At 45.2% G+C, this 18,961-nt stretch overlaps 1 protein-coding gene across 1 annotated transcript; it reads right to left on the bottom strand.

Moving 5' to 3' along the window:
* Positions 1–5,537: 5,537 nt before the first annotated feature.
* Positions 5,538–18,004, bottom strand: asmt (acetylserotonin O-methyltransferase). The gene is given in 9 exon segments (XM_048238243.1): positions 5,538–6,653; positions 6,656–6,796; positions 9,311–9,433; positions 10,657–10,797; positions 13,796–13,914; positions 15,782–15,850; positions 15,978–16,107; positions 17,239–17,413; positions 17,670–18,004. Coding segments are annotated over 9 exon segments (1,041 nt in total). The 5' UTR covers positions 17,745–18,004; the 3' UTR covers positions 5,538–6,585.
* Positions 18,005–18,961: the final 957 nt, after the last annotated feature.

Raw genomic sequence — 18,961 nt, 5'->3', positions numbered from 1 at the left:
AGTATAAGTATAAGTATATACTCTTTTGATCCCGTGAGGGAAATTTGGTCTCTGCATTTATCCCAATCCGTGAATTAGTAAAACACACACAGCATACACAGCACACATTAATCCCGGCGCAGTGAGCTGCCTGCATCAACAGCAGCGCTCGGTGAGGGGTTAGGTGCCTCTTCAGCCGTGCCTACTGGTCAGGGTTTGAACCAGCAACCCTCCGGTTACAGGTGCGAAGTGCTAACCAGTAGGCCACGGCTGCCCCAACATGAGGTGATTATCAGACAATAGTCACCTCATGCTTTTGCTCAGACCTGTGCAACTTGTTGGGAACACCAGTGACACCTTTGTTGTCAATGGTTGATTTTTTGGAAGCATTCTTTTAGAAATGTGAAAATAACTGAATAGATAAATGGAAATCAGCAGTACAGCTGCAACAATGTCCGTCAGGAACACTCTGTGAGACCATTCACCTGAACATGACTTCCACCAGTTTAGGTGAACTGAAGGTGTGTGTTATCAACCTCTTCAGCCACCATTACCACTAACCTGCTGTAGCCCTCAGATAAGATTTGACCAAGCTACAACTCGGCGGGCTAATCATGGCCTGTCAGTGCCGAGTGAGCTGAAATCCGCGGCCTCCTGAGGGGTGGAAGCTGCAGGATATACACACACCCACTCTACTGGCTAAGACGCTTACATTCTGAATTTATTACTGCAAAGGCAGCTACTACCCAGTTGAGTCGTGAAAGTAAAGTATGAATCTTTAAGCTCTAAGCTGCTCTCAAAGAATAAGGAACGTGCTCATGCGTGTGCAGAGTATCTGCACCATCATCCTCCTGAAGGAGCACATCATTTAATCACCTCACTGGGCTCTTCAGCCTGTGACTGACATAGGCTATGCGTGCTCAATGCACATGTAAAGCCACTTACGGATGGAGTGTGACAAACAAATCACAGTTATGCTTCACAAGATGTACTGAATAACTGAATAGGTAGTCACACAGTCCTATTCGTCTTTAGTAACATAGCATTGCTCTAAGTGGGCTTCTTTAAGAACACAGCCTGTTGTGCAGTGTCACTGTTCATTACCCGGTGCACATGTTGATGAATCTGATACAGTAGACTGTGTGCCAGGGCTGTGTGACTAGATCACAGGTCAAGGGGACTAATGTGAGCCTACGGCCAGTTTGGGTGACTCACGTAGGCTACTGTATACGTGTGCTAGCTAGGTATTCAGCTGTTGGCCTGGTGACTGGTGAGAGATGGCCTCACAAGGGAGACAACCTTTGCTGGTGATGCTGAGTGGGTTTGACTAGTTTATTTGTGGTGTACGTATTATACGTGATGTATTTTGCTACTGTTTGTGCAGCAGAGAAAGTAGATGTATTCTTCTCCAAGGGAGAGAGAGTGAGAGAGAGAAAGAAAAAGATACTGCCAGTGAGCTGTGCTTTAAATTTGAGCTGGCTGAGGGATAGAATAAATTGATTGCTTTTTAAATGCTGTTCTCCACATATTGTTTTGAATTCATCCAATGGTGAGATGGCAAATGAGAAGGTTTCATGACATTTAGTAAATTCCCCTGAGATTAAGCAGTGAAAGATCTGGCAGACATGACTTTCCTCATCTCTTTGTCTGACAGATTAGATAGCAGTAAATTAATCCATCTGAATTTCATCACACAATCTAGCATTTCATACACAGCACACGTGACCACATCCATACATCTGCAAATGGGCCCCTCTGTTAAAGAGAGATGAGCCTATTTGTGTGTCACATTTTCGCCACATCTCACGGCGTGTCGGCACCCATTGTAAAGGACATAAATCTCTGGCACATCCATCTGACCTGGGGCCATTTGCCCAGCCTCAGCCCAAGAGCTGCAATCCTGCAGGCTGTTCATCAATATCTCATCCAGCGCTGTGTGCAGGCTCCAGCTTAATGAGTGATGATCCCTCCGTAAATCTGAGCAGCTGAGAAGATAGCTGTGCCTGGCTGCCGCTGCCTTCCATAGACAGCTCTTAAAATGTGCAAATCCAGCTCTCGTTTATCTTCCCACTGTCACAGGTAACAAAGGCTCGGGGATATTTTAGGGCAGCCAGCCTTTTCACAAATGCAAAAGAATAAGAGTCATAATATAAATGTAAGCCCTCCAAATGGTAATATTACACACTACATCACGTGTTATTTCTTCACTGTCAGAATTCATTAGATTAACCTTTTTTAGAAGTAATATTTATAAGGACTATCTAATCATGTTGTTTTGGTCTGTTTCACCCAAAGATATTTAGCATTTTAATTTCATTTATTCTTACTCAAGTGGCACTGAGTGAAGGAGTGATCAAATAAAGACCAGAATATTTTGCAAGTCATGATGAGATGAGGGACTGTGGGCTGTTGCCCGCCTTTGAAAAACAATTGTGTTGTAGGAAAGACCAAATAGGGACCTATTTGAAGTAGAAGAGAATGGCTCAAACAGACTTGACTTGTACCATTTCAGTCATTCGGTGGTATGTTACACTGGCATGAAGTCTCTGGGGCAGGAAACAGGTTTTCAAGATAGATAAGACACAAGCAACATGGAAAAATATGTCTGTCATATCAAATGGAATGCATTTACTTGACCCCAGGCAACATGCAATCTCAAGAGCTGAAACACATCAGGCAGCAGACGAGTGGCATACTGTGACTTCCTGTGGAGCTGTGTGAAAAATGATGCTGTACAAAACATCACTGTAGGATATCATTACAGACAGAACTTTCCTCTCCCAAACATACGCATTGTGCATCATGTTTTGTTGGTCCTAATGGTATCAGTGACCTTTTCATCCCAGTGTCATGGTCGGATGGATTGCGAGGGGAATTTTTGCATTCAGAGAATTACTGCATAACAAAGAGAAGACGGCATTTTCTGCCTCAGTGACCAAGAGGATGCGTGACCAAGAGGATGCAGGAATTGCAGCGAGTATTTGCTTCATCCATATTGTATGAGTAATAGGTGTCCTGGTTAACATTCCTTCCAGTCTCCTAGAGTATTTCCTCAATGCGTTGTATTGCCAATTATTATGGTAATGACCAGAAGCAAATAAAGGGGTCGGCTGTACATGTGTGGAATAGCTAAATTTGTAATTTTACACATTGGTAGCATTACATAAATATCCTTACCTTAGAGGACTTTGCAGAGGAACTGGAATGTTTGTGTAATAGTCATTAAGACACTGCAGTTGCAAGACATCAGAAGACAGTACATACTTTAATACTACATTTGAAATCCGTTTGTTGTGGTACGGTGAAGGACACACTGACCCCTAGCTCCCTGAGACTGACTGCATCTGATGCCTTAGTACTGAGCAAAGACTGCTGTGATACATTCACAATTGGACCAACCCTTAGGTCCTTACTTTTTCCATTTTCTCAATACTTACTGATATGTGCCTTCCCCAACACCATTGCTGGCACATTATTTTAGAGTACTGTGACTGGCACAGGGGAGTACTTGAACATCATTGCATATAAGAGAGTGTCATGGTTTTTTTTGCTAGCCTTGTGCCTAATGCTTGGACTCACTTGTCTATAATGTGCAGCTGTATGCCTCTAAATAAAATAGGCTTTATATCAGCTAAACTATTATCCCAGTGGAGTACCCTCTCACTGCCACATAGTTTATTTTCTACCGTCTCTCTAAAGAATAGAAAGATATTAGTTAAAGGAAAATTCCGTTTTTTAGCACTTTAAGGCCCTTTTCTGGTTTGTTTTGGATGAACTAGAGTGGTCCTGTCTCGACTTTTCTGACTCGTTTTGAATCGCCTTTTACTGCTTAGGGTGGCTGCCAAGTGCCAACAGGCATACCGTAGTAGGCTACTCAAACATGTACTAAAACAACCTTTAACGTTCGTTTTCAAAACTGTGCAACTCACCGAGTGGTTAGTGGTGTTCGTAGCGAAATACAGTTTCTGTCGTGTTTTATTTGACATTTTGTAAAATACCATTGATTTGTGTTGGAAGACGTATTGCACGTTGATATTACTGTGCCACCGTCTATGCTTCAGGTTCAAATATTAAGCGGAAGTTTATACACGGTTGTGAGGTGTCTGAATAAATAGTTCCACAATAGGCCTAGCAAATAAGACGGATGGAAATCATACATTGCGCTGATATATTTGCTTTTAATAGTCAACGAACTCCACTAACCACTCGGTGAGTGAGTTGCACAGTTTTGAAAACGAACGTTAAGGGTTTTAGGACATGTTTGAGTAGCCTACAGCCACCCCTCGAGCTGTCAAAGGCGATTCAAAACGAGTCAGAAAAGTCAGGACCAATCGTCAAAATGTCGGTGTTCACCACTCTAGTTCATCCAAAACAAACCAGAAAAGGGCCTGCAAGTGCTAAAAACCGGAATTTTCCTTTAATCTATTAGTACATCTGTGTAATATTCTAAATATATTGTACATCATAATGTCATTTTACACGACCTTTTACTGAATGGAAACTATTGTTATGCCAATGCAAAAGTCATTGTAATCTATCATTGTGCATGAAGGCCTGCCAAAAATAGTGCATCTGATTTGAAGTGTACTAGTATATCTGAGTCATCAATATTCCCCAAATCAACCTGCACTCCTCAGGATTCCCCTCCCTCCTCACCAAGCTGTGTTGGGGTTCTTTTGATGTGACAGTTTGCTGAAGGCACCCCTAAGAAAGAAATATGAGTTTGAGCATAACAAATAAGTTGCTGAAAGCAGTGTCACATTCATGGAGTTCTTTCATGTGGATCTGATTTGATTCTGCAGCATGTTAAGTCTGGCATGAGTCATATTATTTTCATTAATGACCATCTCACAATTACAAATCTCTCTCTATATATAAGCTATTTTAATTGCAAACATATATTTCTATAAACTAGAACATTGTTTAAATCTGATTGTGTGTATAGCTATATATAGCCCATAGATTTTACAGCTGATGTTATGAAAAACATAAAAGTCTGCACATTGTCACTTCATTGCATTTTAATGAGCTCCCCAAACAACAGTCAATGTTGTAGAAATCAATGTGTTGCTTTTTGACTGTGTAGGCTTGCTTGCCAGTAAATGTGATTGTCTAAAACTTTGAAATGAAGCATCTTGTTAGGTCGTCACATTTTGCCCGTTTCAACATTCAGTGTTGTATGTGTTTAACATTATGCATTATGCATCTGCTAAAACAGAAGGATGCCATGTGACATGATCAAGCTGGCCTCATACCGAAAGAGAGGTGAGGTATCAGTGCAGAGAGATGTTTCTGTTGTCAAAACAGGCTTTCACTGTGCAATGTCCAATCTGAAATGTATTCAGGGAAGGGAAGTTGAGTGTACTGAACTGTGGATACTGGCCCTGAAGCAAGACCTTGAAACACTCACAGCCACACACCACACACATCAGCCTGGCACTCACACCGCAACAGGATGTCTTTTTAATCCACATTAATACAAAAATAAAGCTTGTTAGTCTTCTCTCTCTTGCTGCCGGCAAGGTTGAATGAAAAAAGAAGCATAATGAAAGCATAACTAGCCTTGAATCCTCCCTTTTATTTCACCAAAGAGGACAAGCTATCTGACATAATAGAAAATATTTATTATTCATTTTTGTGTATAGTGCTCAAATATAACAATAGATTTCATACAATGCAATAACACTACACATGACAAATTGTCAAAAGACATAGACAACCTTATGGAAACACTATCGTTTAATACTACGTATCTATTTGTTTTAAGCACTGTTCTTGTATTTTGTCTCTAAATACATGCTTACAATACACCAAAAAAGGATATGGAATATTTAACAGAGACTTGGCCTCTAAGTGTCTTTAATGCATTTGATATTACAAAAACTAATTTACAGCAGAGTTCAACATTCAGTTGACTAGTGAGGTTTCAGCCATAAGATAACAGAAATGAACAGAGACTTAAGCAAGTACAAATTAATGGGAATCCAGATCATTAGCATAGAAATGATTCAAACATCTTGTCTGTTGCTTTATTAGGGTTCTCCCCAAAGACTTGCAGTGGCTCCAAATGGAAAGGTTTGCAGTGCACCAGAGCTACTGTGACAGTGGGGCAGGGAGGATGGGAGCCAATCAGCTATCTTGTCTTATGCTGACAACGCTGCTTTGCTGTCTCTCCTTCTTTTGTCCTGCACATTAATTTTGGGAATTTGAAACTGAATCTCCTACAAAGGAATTCCCAGATAATATAATGGCTGTTAACATCCACATTTCTACACACATTTCTTTCCTTGTTGATAATACATGATGAACAACTGTGAAACCAAATGATCTGGTCAATTATCTTTCTCAGGGTGACCTTGGAGACACTGCCTACCAAATACAGATTATGTAAAAATGATGCCTTTTATGTTTAGATGAAGATGACTAATTGTAACTTGAACTTATCAAATGGAAAGATTTGAAGATTCAATATAACTCATGAATTATGGATCACAGAGTTCGGAGAGAGGTTGCTAGTGAATGAAGTGGAAAGGGGAGAGGAAGTGTGTGGAGAACAGTGTGTGTGTGTGTGTGTAGAGGGGAGGTGGAGGCTGGGTGCCCACCTCCCTATTTCCTGGCTAATATGACGTCGTAGATCTTGCCCGTGCGCTGCACCTGGACACTGGTGAAGCCGGTTCGGTGAGGAGGCGGGCGTACTCAGAGGCGCGGCGCTCTCGGCCCTCCGTCTGTACCAGCATGTTGAGGGAGTAGAGCTGCGCCGTCAGCGGCCCACTACCGTCCTCATGCAGCAGAGCCTCCACCAGCAGCACACCTCCACCTATACACACACACACACACACACATGCACACATACACACACACACACACACACACACACACACACACACACACACAGAAAAGCATGAGAGCAGGGCCAGCAGCTGTCAGCACGACCCATGGCTCATGTCCCAAGGGAGAGTGGAATGGCAGAAGCACCGAGCACTTGAGGTTTTCCGTGGATTGTTACTGGATGTGATGGCTTGGTGATTGTGTGTTCACATATCAAGGGGAGAAATGGAAAGGATGACAATCTGAGAAATGCCTGTCTGTGGGAAATCAGAGAAAGAGAGAGAGAGAGAGAGAGAGAGGGAGGGAGAAAGAGAGAGAGAGAGGGAGGGAGAAAGAGGGAGAGAGGAGAGGAAGCATCTGTGGGCCCAGCTGCAGCACCAGGACTCAATCACAGAGATGAGTGAGTCGGACGCCTCCCAGGAGGGACCTGCCTGCCGCTCTGCACTGGGCATGCTCAGAACACCTGGCACGGTACCACCACCATCTCCATCCCCACCAAATTCAGCAGGAGATGGGGGAAACCTGGCTGAACTCAGATCAGCCTGTTCACGACCACGAGCAGAGCGGCTCCCCCCACTCCCCTCTCAGCCCAAGGATTCTCCTGCACCAGACACAGCAACAGCACAGAGGTTGCCACAAGGGTGATTCCGCAATATTGTTTCCATTAGTGAAGGTTCCTTATCGCTGGCAGAGATAGATACTGGATATGGTTATTAGTTCTGGATCGTGAATCAGTTTGTTACAGAACCGTGAAGCATCTTTCACAGCACAAGCCATAAATCTAAAGATGAACACTCCGTATATGAAAAACACATTTATACTTTATAATGAACACTGGTATTTATGAAATATTCTTTGATATGTTTGACCAGGAACAACTGATTATTACACATTGCATGCACAAAGATTTAAATAGGTTTTCAACAAAAATGTACATATATTTACATTACATACAAATTAAATCGATTTTTTAAAGAATGGGCCAATTTCTTCAAATCAGTGTACCATTATGGCTCTTCACCAATATGTACACCACCAGTCTATGGCTTGTGCTGTGTGTATGTGTCCGCAAGTTCTGTGTGTGTATGTGTGTGTGTGTGCGTGTCAATGCCAAGGAGATGTAGAACACCAGTACATGTACATTTGTAAGCTACCTGTATTTAACATACAGGCTATAGACATGTCAAATATGGGGGGGGGATTCAGGCCATTTGGTTCTCCTATTTGAGCTCAGTGCATGAGCAGACAATACCTGCATTTCCTAATGAAAAAGTTACAAATGGCAGTGTGCCTATTTTGTCATGAAGAAATTCTCTCTCTAATTGGCATGCTGTTTGTTTTGGTCAGGACAGCTCAGTGCAAGGTTAAAACAATATCATAGTTTGTACGACTGCTGTGTTTTTCAGTTATGTAATGTGCTTCTGGGCACTGCTGAGATTTCTGAAGCCGGTGCAACATTTTTTGTCTTCTATCTTTGGGAGGAACAGCTTGGAGGCTTGTTTGTGAAGGGTACTTTGTTGACATTTGCATGTCTAAGGCAGAAACCAACAGGGCATTTGTGCCAAGCTAGACAGACACCTTCAGACATCAGTCTTTAAGGCTGCGGGTCAGGGTCTCATGCTGAAGTGAAAAATCTCAGCTGCCAGTTATCAGCGCAGTGGGCAGATGTAACAAATGAATACGGGCTATAAGTATGTCAAGGCCTCAGGAGCAGTTGGGATTTCGGGGGCTTCGCTTTTAGTTCTGCACCCTTGCTTTGCAGGCTAAGAATATTATCTGTTCCCAGAAATGCTTTAAAAAGAGAGGATAAGGCTTACAAAAACTGAGCTGATTTTGATACCAGTTACACTCCAATACGGACTTGACCATTCAGACTCACTGTTGAATAGGGGGATTTCTATGTGCATTCAGCATTAGTATGGGAGTATACTGTATGCAGTGTGGTCTGGGCATTCATCTTGTTAGTGTTGTGTTATGCAAATGTTGTGTTGGGGCCTTCCACCTGTAAAACAGCCAGCTAATAACAAAATGCAAATGTCAGAAGAACCTCTGCTGTTCTTATACATCCAAGTAAACAGAAATACTCTCTCCCTCGCTGCATGCATTCTGTAGTCTAATACAGTAGTACAATGTGGCACTTATGTTATTCATCCAAATTGTGTCAGTAGCTGAAGCACAACTAAGATATTCATAGAATTTTCTGAATCCCTGGTCATCTCAATTTATGTCGGACTATTACCAAATTATTCATTAACCATTCAAACCCAAATTTAGGTTATATTGGAGAGCTCAGTAAATAATTCATGTTTCACAGTACCATAGTGTAGTTCCTTTTAAAGATATTGTAGCCAAGCGGGTTCTCTTTGATGATGAAGCTGTTGTGACAAGACTTTTATGGAGCTCAGTATCTTGTCATAGACGGGTGTTATGGTTTGGAATTGCGTTGTTGGGACATTGCCTGATGTTGTCGCGGTGCTGTGCTGTAATTGTTTTGTTGCATTACCGGGTCTGCAGGACTGGTAGACTTTGGCCAGTAGCTCCAAGCTGCGCTCATCTGTCCAGTCATGCAGTATCCTGGCCAGGATGTAGAGGTCGGCTTCAGGCAGCGCGTCCTTAAAAAAGTCCCCTGCAAAAACAACCACACAGACAGAGTCTGTCCCTGTCAATCAGGGACAAGTGCTTTCCCGCTCTAAGGGTGTATTTAAGTTCAATAACATCCCCATCACGTCTCTCTCTGCTCGGGAGGTGAGCGAAGAGGCAAGTGCAGCAAGGTAAAGCAGCTGTACATTGGGCAGTATGGCCCTGACCACAGTCCAAACAAATGCGTCACATTCATTCTTCTTCTTTGGCCGAGATAAGGGTGTCGTGCTAACTCTATTAGCGTACTGTGAAAATAGCCCCCTCCGTCATGACACATCTTCATCATGCCGCCTGCTGCAGACGTACACTCATCTTTAGTCCTAGCCAGCTGTCACTCCTGCTAGCATCAGTGATATAATCAGAGTAACAGTAAAATTAGGACAAACAACAACAAAGCACCCCATATGCTGCAAGCCCAGACTCACCTTCCGTGTCCAGAAAAATAGCCTGAGATTCCACAAAGACTGACTGTGGCGTCCATTATGTCTCACTAGGTGACCTCACAGCAAAGTTCACTTGTGTCCTGGAGTGCCTTGGCTGTGTGTGTGTGTATAATGTAGCTGCATTGGCTTTGTGTGGAGCAGCTGCGTGTTCTGTTCTCATTGCTCACGCTTTCTAAAGCACCATGAGTGACAAGTGACAAGTTGAGCAGTGGCAGCATGTGAATTCCCCACATGGGAGCGGAAATGGAAAAGGAAAACAAAGCAAAGCAACAGGGGGGTTGAGGCACAGCGAACACACCTAGACCTCTCTTCTCTGTGCCTGCACAGCGAACACACCTAGACCTCTCTTCTCTGTGCCTGCACAGCGAACGCACCTAGACCTCTCTGCTCTGTGCCTGCACAGCGAACACACCTAGACCTCTCTGCTCTGTCCCTGCACAGCGAACGCACCTAGACCTCTCTGCTCTGTGCCTGCCTGCCGCAGCTATGAGGCAAAAAGGCTCAACAATTTTGCTGCAGAAATCCATCTCTGTCTCTCTGTCTCTCTCTCTCTCTCTTCTCTCTGCTGCGCTTTCCTCTGCCTGTGCCTGTGCGTGCTACAAGTGTGCGGCTGTATAAATGTCTATAGTCTGCAGTGGCCTGACATCAGTGTGAGCTCTGTGACGAATCTGCTCTGGGCAGAAAAGCTCTTCCCCCCTCCCCAGCACACATTGTTGATTTCCTGGCCCTCCTTCACCACGCTGCCGATGACTCAACACACACATACCTTCATGGAATGAAATCCTCTTGTCCTCGGCTGACACAAAGTGCTCCCTTGACATCTGCACCACCTTAGGAAGGTCAAAGATGGTCACGGTGGATCCTGGGTACGCCAGAGTGCACTGTTTGGCTAATGCACCACTGCAGCCTGCAAAATGGCAGAGGCAACGATGAGGTGTAAGTCATGACCCCAAGGACAATTGCTTCCGACCCCCCAGTTTTGCTCTCCAGTTTAGCCCATGAAATATGACAGGCTGGGTCCCTGACATGATGAGTTGTCTTGTACTAAGCTGCCGTCTAGTCACCAAGGGCGCTCGTTTTGTTGCTTGTGCTGAATTGCACTGTAGAGCAAAGATTAATTTGAAGGAGAAGGAAAATCACAGACATCAGAACCAAACTTGAACTTATTTCTTCCTCTTCTATCTACTGCTACTTTGCCCTTAGTTCTCAAACTTTACTTGATCTTTTGAAATGCTATAGTTGTTCTCCATCTTCCTTGTGTTTTGCCTGGACTCCTCAAAGCAGACTTTACTCCCCTCTGGGAGACCGTAAGAGGCAGAGACAGACACATAAAATCGTCCAACAGGAGGCAGCACTTGTGCCATCAGTCCCCCAGCTGCACACCAACTGAACACTTTACCTGAGGGTGGCCCCTGAGCAGAGACTGAGGGGGGTCCTCCTTCAGCAATCAGCAGCGACAACACCAACAGAGGCCGTCTGGCTCCCTGAGCTCACGCCCAGGCACAGAGAATGTTTTCATCAGAGCGACCATCATCATCATCATCATCGCCTTTCCTCCTCCCTCCCCGTCATTAGCTTGTCCATGAGACCATGAGACCCTCGACAGGTTGACACTGATGGAATGGCAGCTTCCAGCGTCCCCATCTCCCATCCCCTAATCCCTCCATCCCCCCACCACCTCTCCAGTCGGAGAGCTGCGGCGCTCAACCTCAGCACTGCCTCTTGGGCCAGACCGAAGCACCTTCCCAATCAATAGTGTGCACACAGACAGAAGTGATTAGAAGCGACAGTGACCTTGTTCTCTTGAATAATAAAGGAGAGCGCAGGCTCGGACTAAGAGGGGCTCTGACACATCAGCATGCATGGAGATGTGCTTGACCAGGACTACAATCCCCTCTGATTTCTGGGCTTCACTGTGTCAGCTTATCAGCCACGCCGGACGCAGATCAAAAAAGACAGAGGAGAAACGGCGGCCGTTAGAGCCCAGGCGCGTGTGTCTCCGGTCCCTCAACTGCCCCAGCGTCGGCGGACAGGAACTGCCTTTCAGCCCTAAACAACAGCTCCTCAGGGAAATCTTCAGCTCTAGCAGTCAAAAAGGAGAGTTACAGTCACTCATATACTCCTTCATTTGAGGCAGGGCCACTATGTGAGGAGAAATATAATGCACTTTGGTCTTTTTCCTCGTTCGTCTGACATGCGGATGGGGAAAGCTCTGGCTCTTTGAGGTTCTGCTGGGCTTTTTTATTTATTTTATTTCATAATTCATTGTAGGGCGAGCATGGCCAGTCCGGCGGCTGTCTCAGTAGGGCGGCCAAGCACAGCAGGCGCTTGCAGCCTTCAAGTCAGGCTCAGATCCCAGCGCCAGCCACAGTGGCTACAAAGCGCCCCCTTGTGGCGGAGCTCGTCACGTAGCCTCTCTGCTAGAAGTCAACAGACACACTTCAATCTCTTTTTGAAATAAATACTGTATGAGATGACACCAAGGGGCCATCCAATCGCCTCCCCATTTCTCCCGCATCTTCACCTGGACTCCCCATGGACAAGTGTTAGGAGTGAAGGTAAGATTCAGATGAAGGTGACCTTTATTGTTATGGTAATGCATTCAAGTTGAGGGGGGTGATGGCGTAAAGGTTACTCTGGCGGTTTTGTGGTGTTCAACGGTAAACGCACTCAAAGTCAGGCTTTCTGTCACCGCAGGCAACCGCTGTTCATTTCCCTGATGAAGACTGATGTCCTAACCTTGCAGTAATGAGAAAACTGTGGTCGTGATCCATGCTGCTACCCTGTTAAAAGGCAGGACTGTGTGTGTGTGCGTGTGTGTGTGTGTGTGTGTGTGTGTGTGTGTGTGTGTGCGCACGCTCGACTGCTCCGGGACGAGTGCTGCACTGCACCATTGCGGAGCCCCGGCGGTGGCATTTCAGTGCAGGCTGGGGAGAGCAGGAGGGACCGGCAGCAGGGGGAACAGATGGCTGCCGTCCACCGGCGTCACACCACCACACAAGCCGTCCACGGCCCCGCCGACCACTGTGGCACAGCCGGCCCGTACCTGTCTGCCGGCCTGTACCTGTCTGCCGGCCCGTACCTGTCTGCCTGCTCAGAGTGGGACTGACGGTGCAGAGGAAGACAGCTCAGCACACAGACACACGTTCAGGGACTCTACAGGTGGGCAGGAAGGAGACACAGTAACGAGCGGCACCTCTGAGCTGACTCAACTCACTGAACACAGACTCCGCTCTACACACACAGGTGCAGGAATGTCTCTGAGCATCACGCTTGGACTCTTTCTTTTCTATTCTCAGACAAGGTGAAAAGCCAATGCTTTAGATGTGAATATCCACTATCCTGGCTTATTTTAGTGTAAGCCAAAGTACATCTGAAATACATCCTTGTATATTTCACTTCTATTATTGTTAGGGTACAAAAGAGGGAGGCCTATTAGTTGATTGTGCCAGCCAAAGAATGACCAAGAAAAGCTTTGTAGTGCATATGCCCTTCAACAGGAAGGTGTATACTACTGCATATGCCCTTCAACAGGAAGGTGTATTCTACTGCATATGCTCTTCAACAGGAAGGTGTATTCTACTGCATATGCTCTTCAACAGGAAGGTGTATTCTTAATATTGAGAACTAGAGTGGTTCAGCCAGCTTTAGTCCCCGGAGAAGTGACTCAGGTCACACTGCACTGAAAGATTAGATTCAGTGTCTGCTGCCAGAAAGGAGAACAATAGTGCTCACCTCAGAAAGCGGCCACTCCCAGACACAACTCTTAATCACATGCCATGGCACTGAGACACTCTGTGTTCCAGATACCACTAACGCTCTCACTGGAATGCCATTAGACAGTGTTTTTTACCTGGTCACAATAAATGAGAAGCAATCATAAAGGCAATATGGAGTGACTATACCTCCAAGGTCATAGATGGTCTTGAAAGGGGAGAGATCGAATGCCGTGACCACATCTCTGCCGCATATGTTCCATACAGAGTTCATCAGGTGCATGAATTTCGTCATCTCCTCATCCGACCTGACATAAAAGAGACAAAAACATCTAGTTTTCCTTTCCAAACAGACACCCCACCCAGTCCATTTGACAAAGGGACATAACAATGTTGTATTGTTCCTTTTTATTGGCTCCTTGTAGTTTTATTAGCTCCTTGTTTGTAGTTTTAATTCACGCAAACAGTCTACATGCCCTGAAACAATATGGATTCCCGGGGGACAGCTTTGCCCCTCAGGGTGCCGTGCCTCCAGCAACCCCACTCTGCCGCTGCCAGCTCTGTGGGAAAAACAAATGGAGCACGTGAGCTAAACGGAAAGGCTGCACTGGGGAGCACGCCCACTCTGCTCTCCGCTCCCGCTCCTCTCCTCTCCTCCACTTCCACAGCCTTCTGGCCCTGCTGAGCCTGATCCAATTTCTCTCTACACTCAAGGACCCAAATGTCAAGCTTTTCATATCGGCGACGTCCTGGGGGTAGCCAGCCCACTACAGCCAGTCATTAGTCACAGCTTGGCAGTAACCTTGGAGGACGCTCGCTTTACAAATACTGCAACAGACAGCACTGCATTGCCCTAAAGCTAGGTAATATTTTCAGATAAGGCTGCAGCAATTCTATGTGTCTTCTGTCTCTCACCCACAACAAGTCAATCTGTTTGGAGAGACAGGTAGACTAAACAAACTCCTCATCCTTATAGTAGAGCAGGTGGTCTTTATATCTTGGCTATATTACATAAAAGTGTTGACAATCAGCAAACATGTCTGTAAATCAATACCCAATTTCCCAGTTATATATTGTTTTTGCTCTCAACTCTGACTTTAATGTGCCCTTCTGACGTTTTTAGCACCAGTGAGGAAAAGGATCTGTATTTCCTCCAATTTGATCCATCTCGTCTGCTAAAAATACCTTGAAACAGCGTCTGTACAGCCATAGAGGACGGACAAGAGAATCTGAGCAAATGGCCGCTAATCTCTCTGATCTTATCTTTCAGCGGAGCCACAGGGACAGGGCGAGAGGCAGAGAGCAGGCCAGGGGTGACCTTGATGGCCCTGTGCAAAGTGGCAATCGCGTCCGTTGAAAGGAGTAACCCCCCCCTTCACTTCTCCGGCCACCCACACCAATCAGAAAGCCATTAGAGCCTGATGGCCTTCTCAGGCGTCAAGTCCCTGTCTGTTATGGACCTGCAGTCCTGGAGATTCCAGACCCAGGTAATCTAGAAAGATTAAGGGTCTGGCCACGAATACTGTAATGGCCCAATTATGAGGGGCGGCACCAAGCGTGAATTTGAAAATCTCACTGCACGCAATTGGATAAGACTATACGACCAGTGTTTGCTGACTGATTCCGGACTTCGACGCAATTGGATAACACTACGACTGTCGTCTGTTTAGCTCGCCTTTGGCCCGCCTATTTCAGGTACACCGATGTGATTGGCTCCCTGCGATACAAGTGGCAAAAGTAACGTGCATCCATTACTCATTGCCAGAGTGTCTCGCAGAGACAATTCAAGTTGTGCTCTTGCGAGAACTCTGGATTTCCAAGGGTATTGCCGTCCCTTTCTATAAAGAGGAAAATTATTCTTTTTATTTTATATTTTTTTTTTTGAGGGGGGGTCTGTGGGTGTGCCGAGCATCTGTGTGATTGTGGAGCAGCTTGTGGATCAGCATGTGCTGGTGAGCTAGTGCTTGGGGATATGAGGCTGTGCTCCGCTCTCATCCGAGTGCTGCCTGGTGGTGGGAAAGTCATTCTGGGTCGATGGGACAGCCTCATGTGTAGGCTACTGAGGGAGAGGAGGTGCTGGCACAGGAATGCTAATGATGTCTCCTTCTCACACAGTTTCCAGGCACACAACTAAAAGTTGCCTCTGGAAAAGCCGGAAAAGACGGGAGTCCTCACCTGTACAGCGCTTCAAAGAGGTCTTTAGAGCTGACACCAAATGCCTTTTCGTATTGGTTACGTCCTTCCCTGTCAAATAAGAGTGAAAAAGAAAACTGGTATTAATACTGTTATCTGTAGATGACACCCATCTACACATCACACCTGGAATATGGAGAGTTTTGAGATAGAGTGAGACTGAGGAAGCAGAGCACACCTCACTGCGTCAGTCAGATAGTGCCAGCAGAGGTAGATGGTCTTGGAGTTGTACTGGATGGAGTGGTAGAGGGACTGCGGGCCTGTCCGCGTCAGGTATCTACTGGATAAACCAGTGTTGCTGTAAACAACTTCACAAACAAAATTATGTTCAGGAAATGCTAACCTCACAAATGTATCTTAATCTTGCATTAATCCAGCCTCATATGCCACAACACAGAACAACTGCTCACCACACAGCCAGTGTGTCAGACAACAGTAAGATTGCTTTCACAGAATTTACTACTGTATGAGCAAAACTAGTTTTGACCTCACTGAAGAACTTTGAGGAAGAATGTAAATGTGAAAGATGCTAATTGTAAATGCGAAAGATGCTAAGACTCTCATGGAGACTTCGCTCACTGCCATGCACAACTGACAGGCTGAGGAAGTCATCCCCAGGGCCATTGAACTGTTCAATGCTTCACTAAAGGGAAGAGGAGAGATAGACTTCTCCTCATAGTCTGTCTGCCTCTCCACCCTCTCCATATTTGAGTACTGACGGTCCACTACTGTTTTACTACTGTTTTACTACTGTCCACAGCCTAATGTTTTACTGCTACACTGTTTTTATTGCTATATTAGCACACATGACTAACGGCTTCTGCTACAATACTGAATACTGAATGGCTGTAACCCTATTACCTCAACCTATTCTTGCACTGATATAGTTTTTATATTACCTTGTCTACATTATACATTACTCTCTTATTTGTCCATATTTATTTATGCTGGTCTCTAGACCTTATTCTTGCACTGTTGCACTACTGTTGGACTACTTTCTGCACCTTCACCATGACACTCACTCTCTTGAGCACCTTACCATGCACACAGAATTACAGGCCCAGTCCCGCCCTGTCACTGCAAGTGTCTAATGCTTGATCATCCTTAAGCACACTGTGGATTTTTTTTATTTAATTTATATAGTATAATGTATTTAGTATTTAGTTTTTTTAGTTTTCTTATCCTCTACTGTCTCTATTGTACAGTGGAGTTTTGTTATATGTATATACTTATATTACTCTTTCTGCTGTAAGTGCATGTTGTGTGTGATATCTGTATGCTACTGAGACCTTGAATTTCCCCTTGGGGATCAATAAAGTATCTATCTATCTATCTATCTATCTGTATCTGCTGTGTGTACACCTTGTGTAAAAGGTTAACATTTTGAAGGTTGAAGTTAAAATAGTAATAAAACACCATATCTGAGAGCATCTAATTACCCTGGTCATTGCACTGCTGGACAATCAAAAGCTCCAGGCCAGCACAAGCCGAGAGCAGCCGCTGTGTTCCATCCTCGCTGGTGCCCAGGGTCTGGGCCACCTCTGCTGCAGACAGGGGGCGCTCTGACGCCTCCAAGTGGTCAAACACTCCCAGCTCACACGCAGCAAACAGAGTCTGTGCAGGGCATACACACAGCACTCATACACACATCTACACGTCCCCCATCATCTTACTGCCATTGCAAGGTTTTATAGTAATGAAAATGTATATGCAGCAACGTGATCTACACAATAAAATAATCACTGGACTGTGCTGGACCTCCACGGCCGTGATGAGTCATTCTGTTTAGCAGGACAGCCACATGACAAAAGCCATACGGGACAGAAACATCACTAGCAGACACATCATTCAAGGAGAAGAGGAATCTTACTTTGGATACCAAGAAGCCCTCCATGTAGTCCAGTATTTTCCTGGGATACGCCTCATCCTCCTGTGCTGTGCTCATGTCTGTAGTGCTCTCCGCCCAGGCACCTTACAATACACGTCGGGGTTGCTCAGTGTGTGGCTGTGAACAGGTCTCAGAGAGTGGACTTTTAATGAGTAGTCAGCAGCCAGGCCTGTAAGCAGATTAGTCCGATTACACGGTGGACGCTGGCCGTCTGGACAAGGGGAGTTTCACTCCCATCTCAGGACTCATGAGGCCACTATGGGGGTTACACTCTAATCTACAACAAGGCAGTTAGTTAGTACAAGGAGTGGTGCAGATTATTGGTCACAATGCAGCAGGGATGACAGTTATTTTCAGCATTAAGAAAATCATAATGGGATGAATCGTTCTGACAATACTGAAGTATTTATTAGTTATGTAGACCCGTGAATATGGAGGACAATAACTCCCACAGTGCAATCTAATCTAATCAGCAGGCAAAACAGAAACTCAGCCTCCACATCATTATAATGACAGAATTCCCACGGCTCACTGTCACACAGTGTCATATATTAAACTATTATGTCTGGGTACAACTATGTGGAGTCTAAATGTGAGTGGCAAGGATGAGAGTGTTAGTGTGTTTGAGACACAAGTCTACACAAGTCTGACAGCTTCTGAAGGTGGAGAGCGCAGCAGTGGTGCAGACACAGACGGAAAGGAGCCAAAGTGCTGCGTGGGGGTTTGAGAGGTGGTGGGTGCGTTTCAGAGGGAGCTGTGCTGCGTCCCATCCCTCTGCACAGTGCTCACTGCACCTAAATTACACTCACACGCAAATGCCACAGCCACATCTGGCTACAGATTAGAGCGTTAGAGAGATGCATTAAGTCGGATGGTGTTAGAAAATGTCATGCTTAACATCTTGAAGACTGAGAAGTCTAATCTGCAGTGCTTGCAAAAAGACTCGTAACAAAATCTGGTCATTTAAAGGAGATTTATTTGGGGATTATTAAAAGGGACAACGGTGATTAGAATGCTGGCTGTTATGGAGGCGCAGACAGCACATGCAACAGTATTGGTAAGGTAAGAAACTGACCCGGTCCAAATCAAAACTACTTCCCTTTTATTCCCAAACGTCAACTCAAACCCTGTGGGTAATTATTATTGGTTTAGACACTGCCGAACTGTCCAGTCACAGTACATCTCACTCTATTGCGTCTGAACACACTGGGCGGTCTTGAACGGAAACTCAACTTCCCCCAGTCATCATGGAGGCACGGCAATGCAGTTCAGCT

Source organism: Alosa alosa, chromosome 3 (genome assembly GCF_017589495.1).
Source record: "Alosa alosa isolate M-15738 ecotype Scorff River chromosome 3, AALO_Geno_1.1, whole genome shotgun sequence".
Lineage (NCBI taxonomy): Eukaryota > Metazoa > Chordata > Actinopteri > Clupeiformes > Clupeidae > Alosa > Alosa alosa.
Note: the sequence above shows the minus strand (reverse complement) of the source record. Positions and strands in the feature narration are given on the sequence as shown.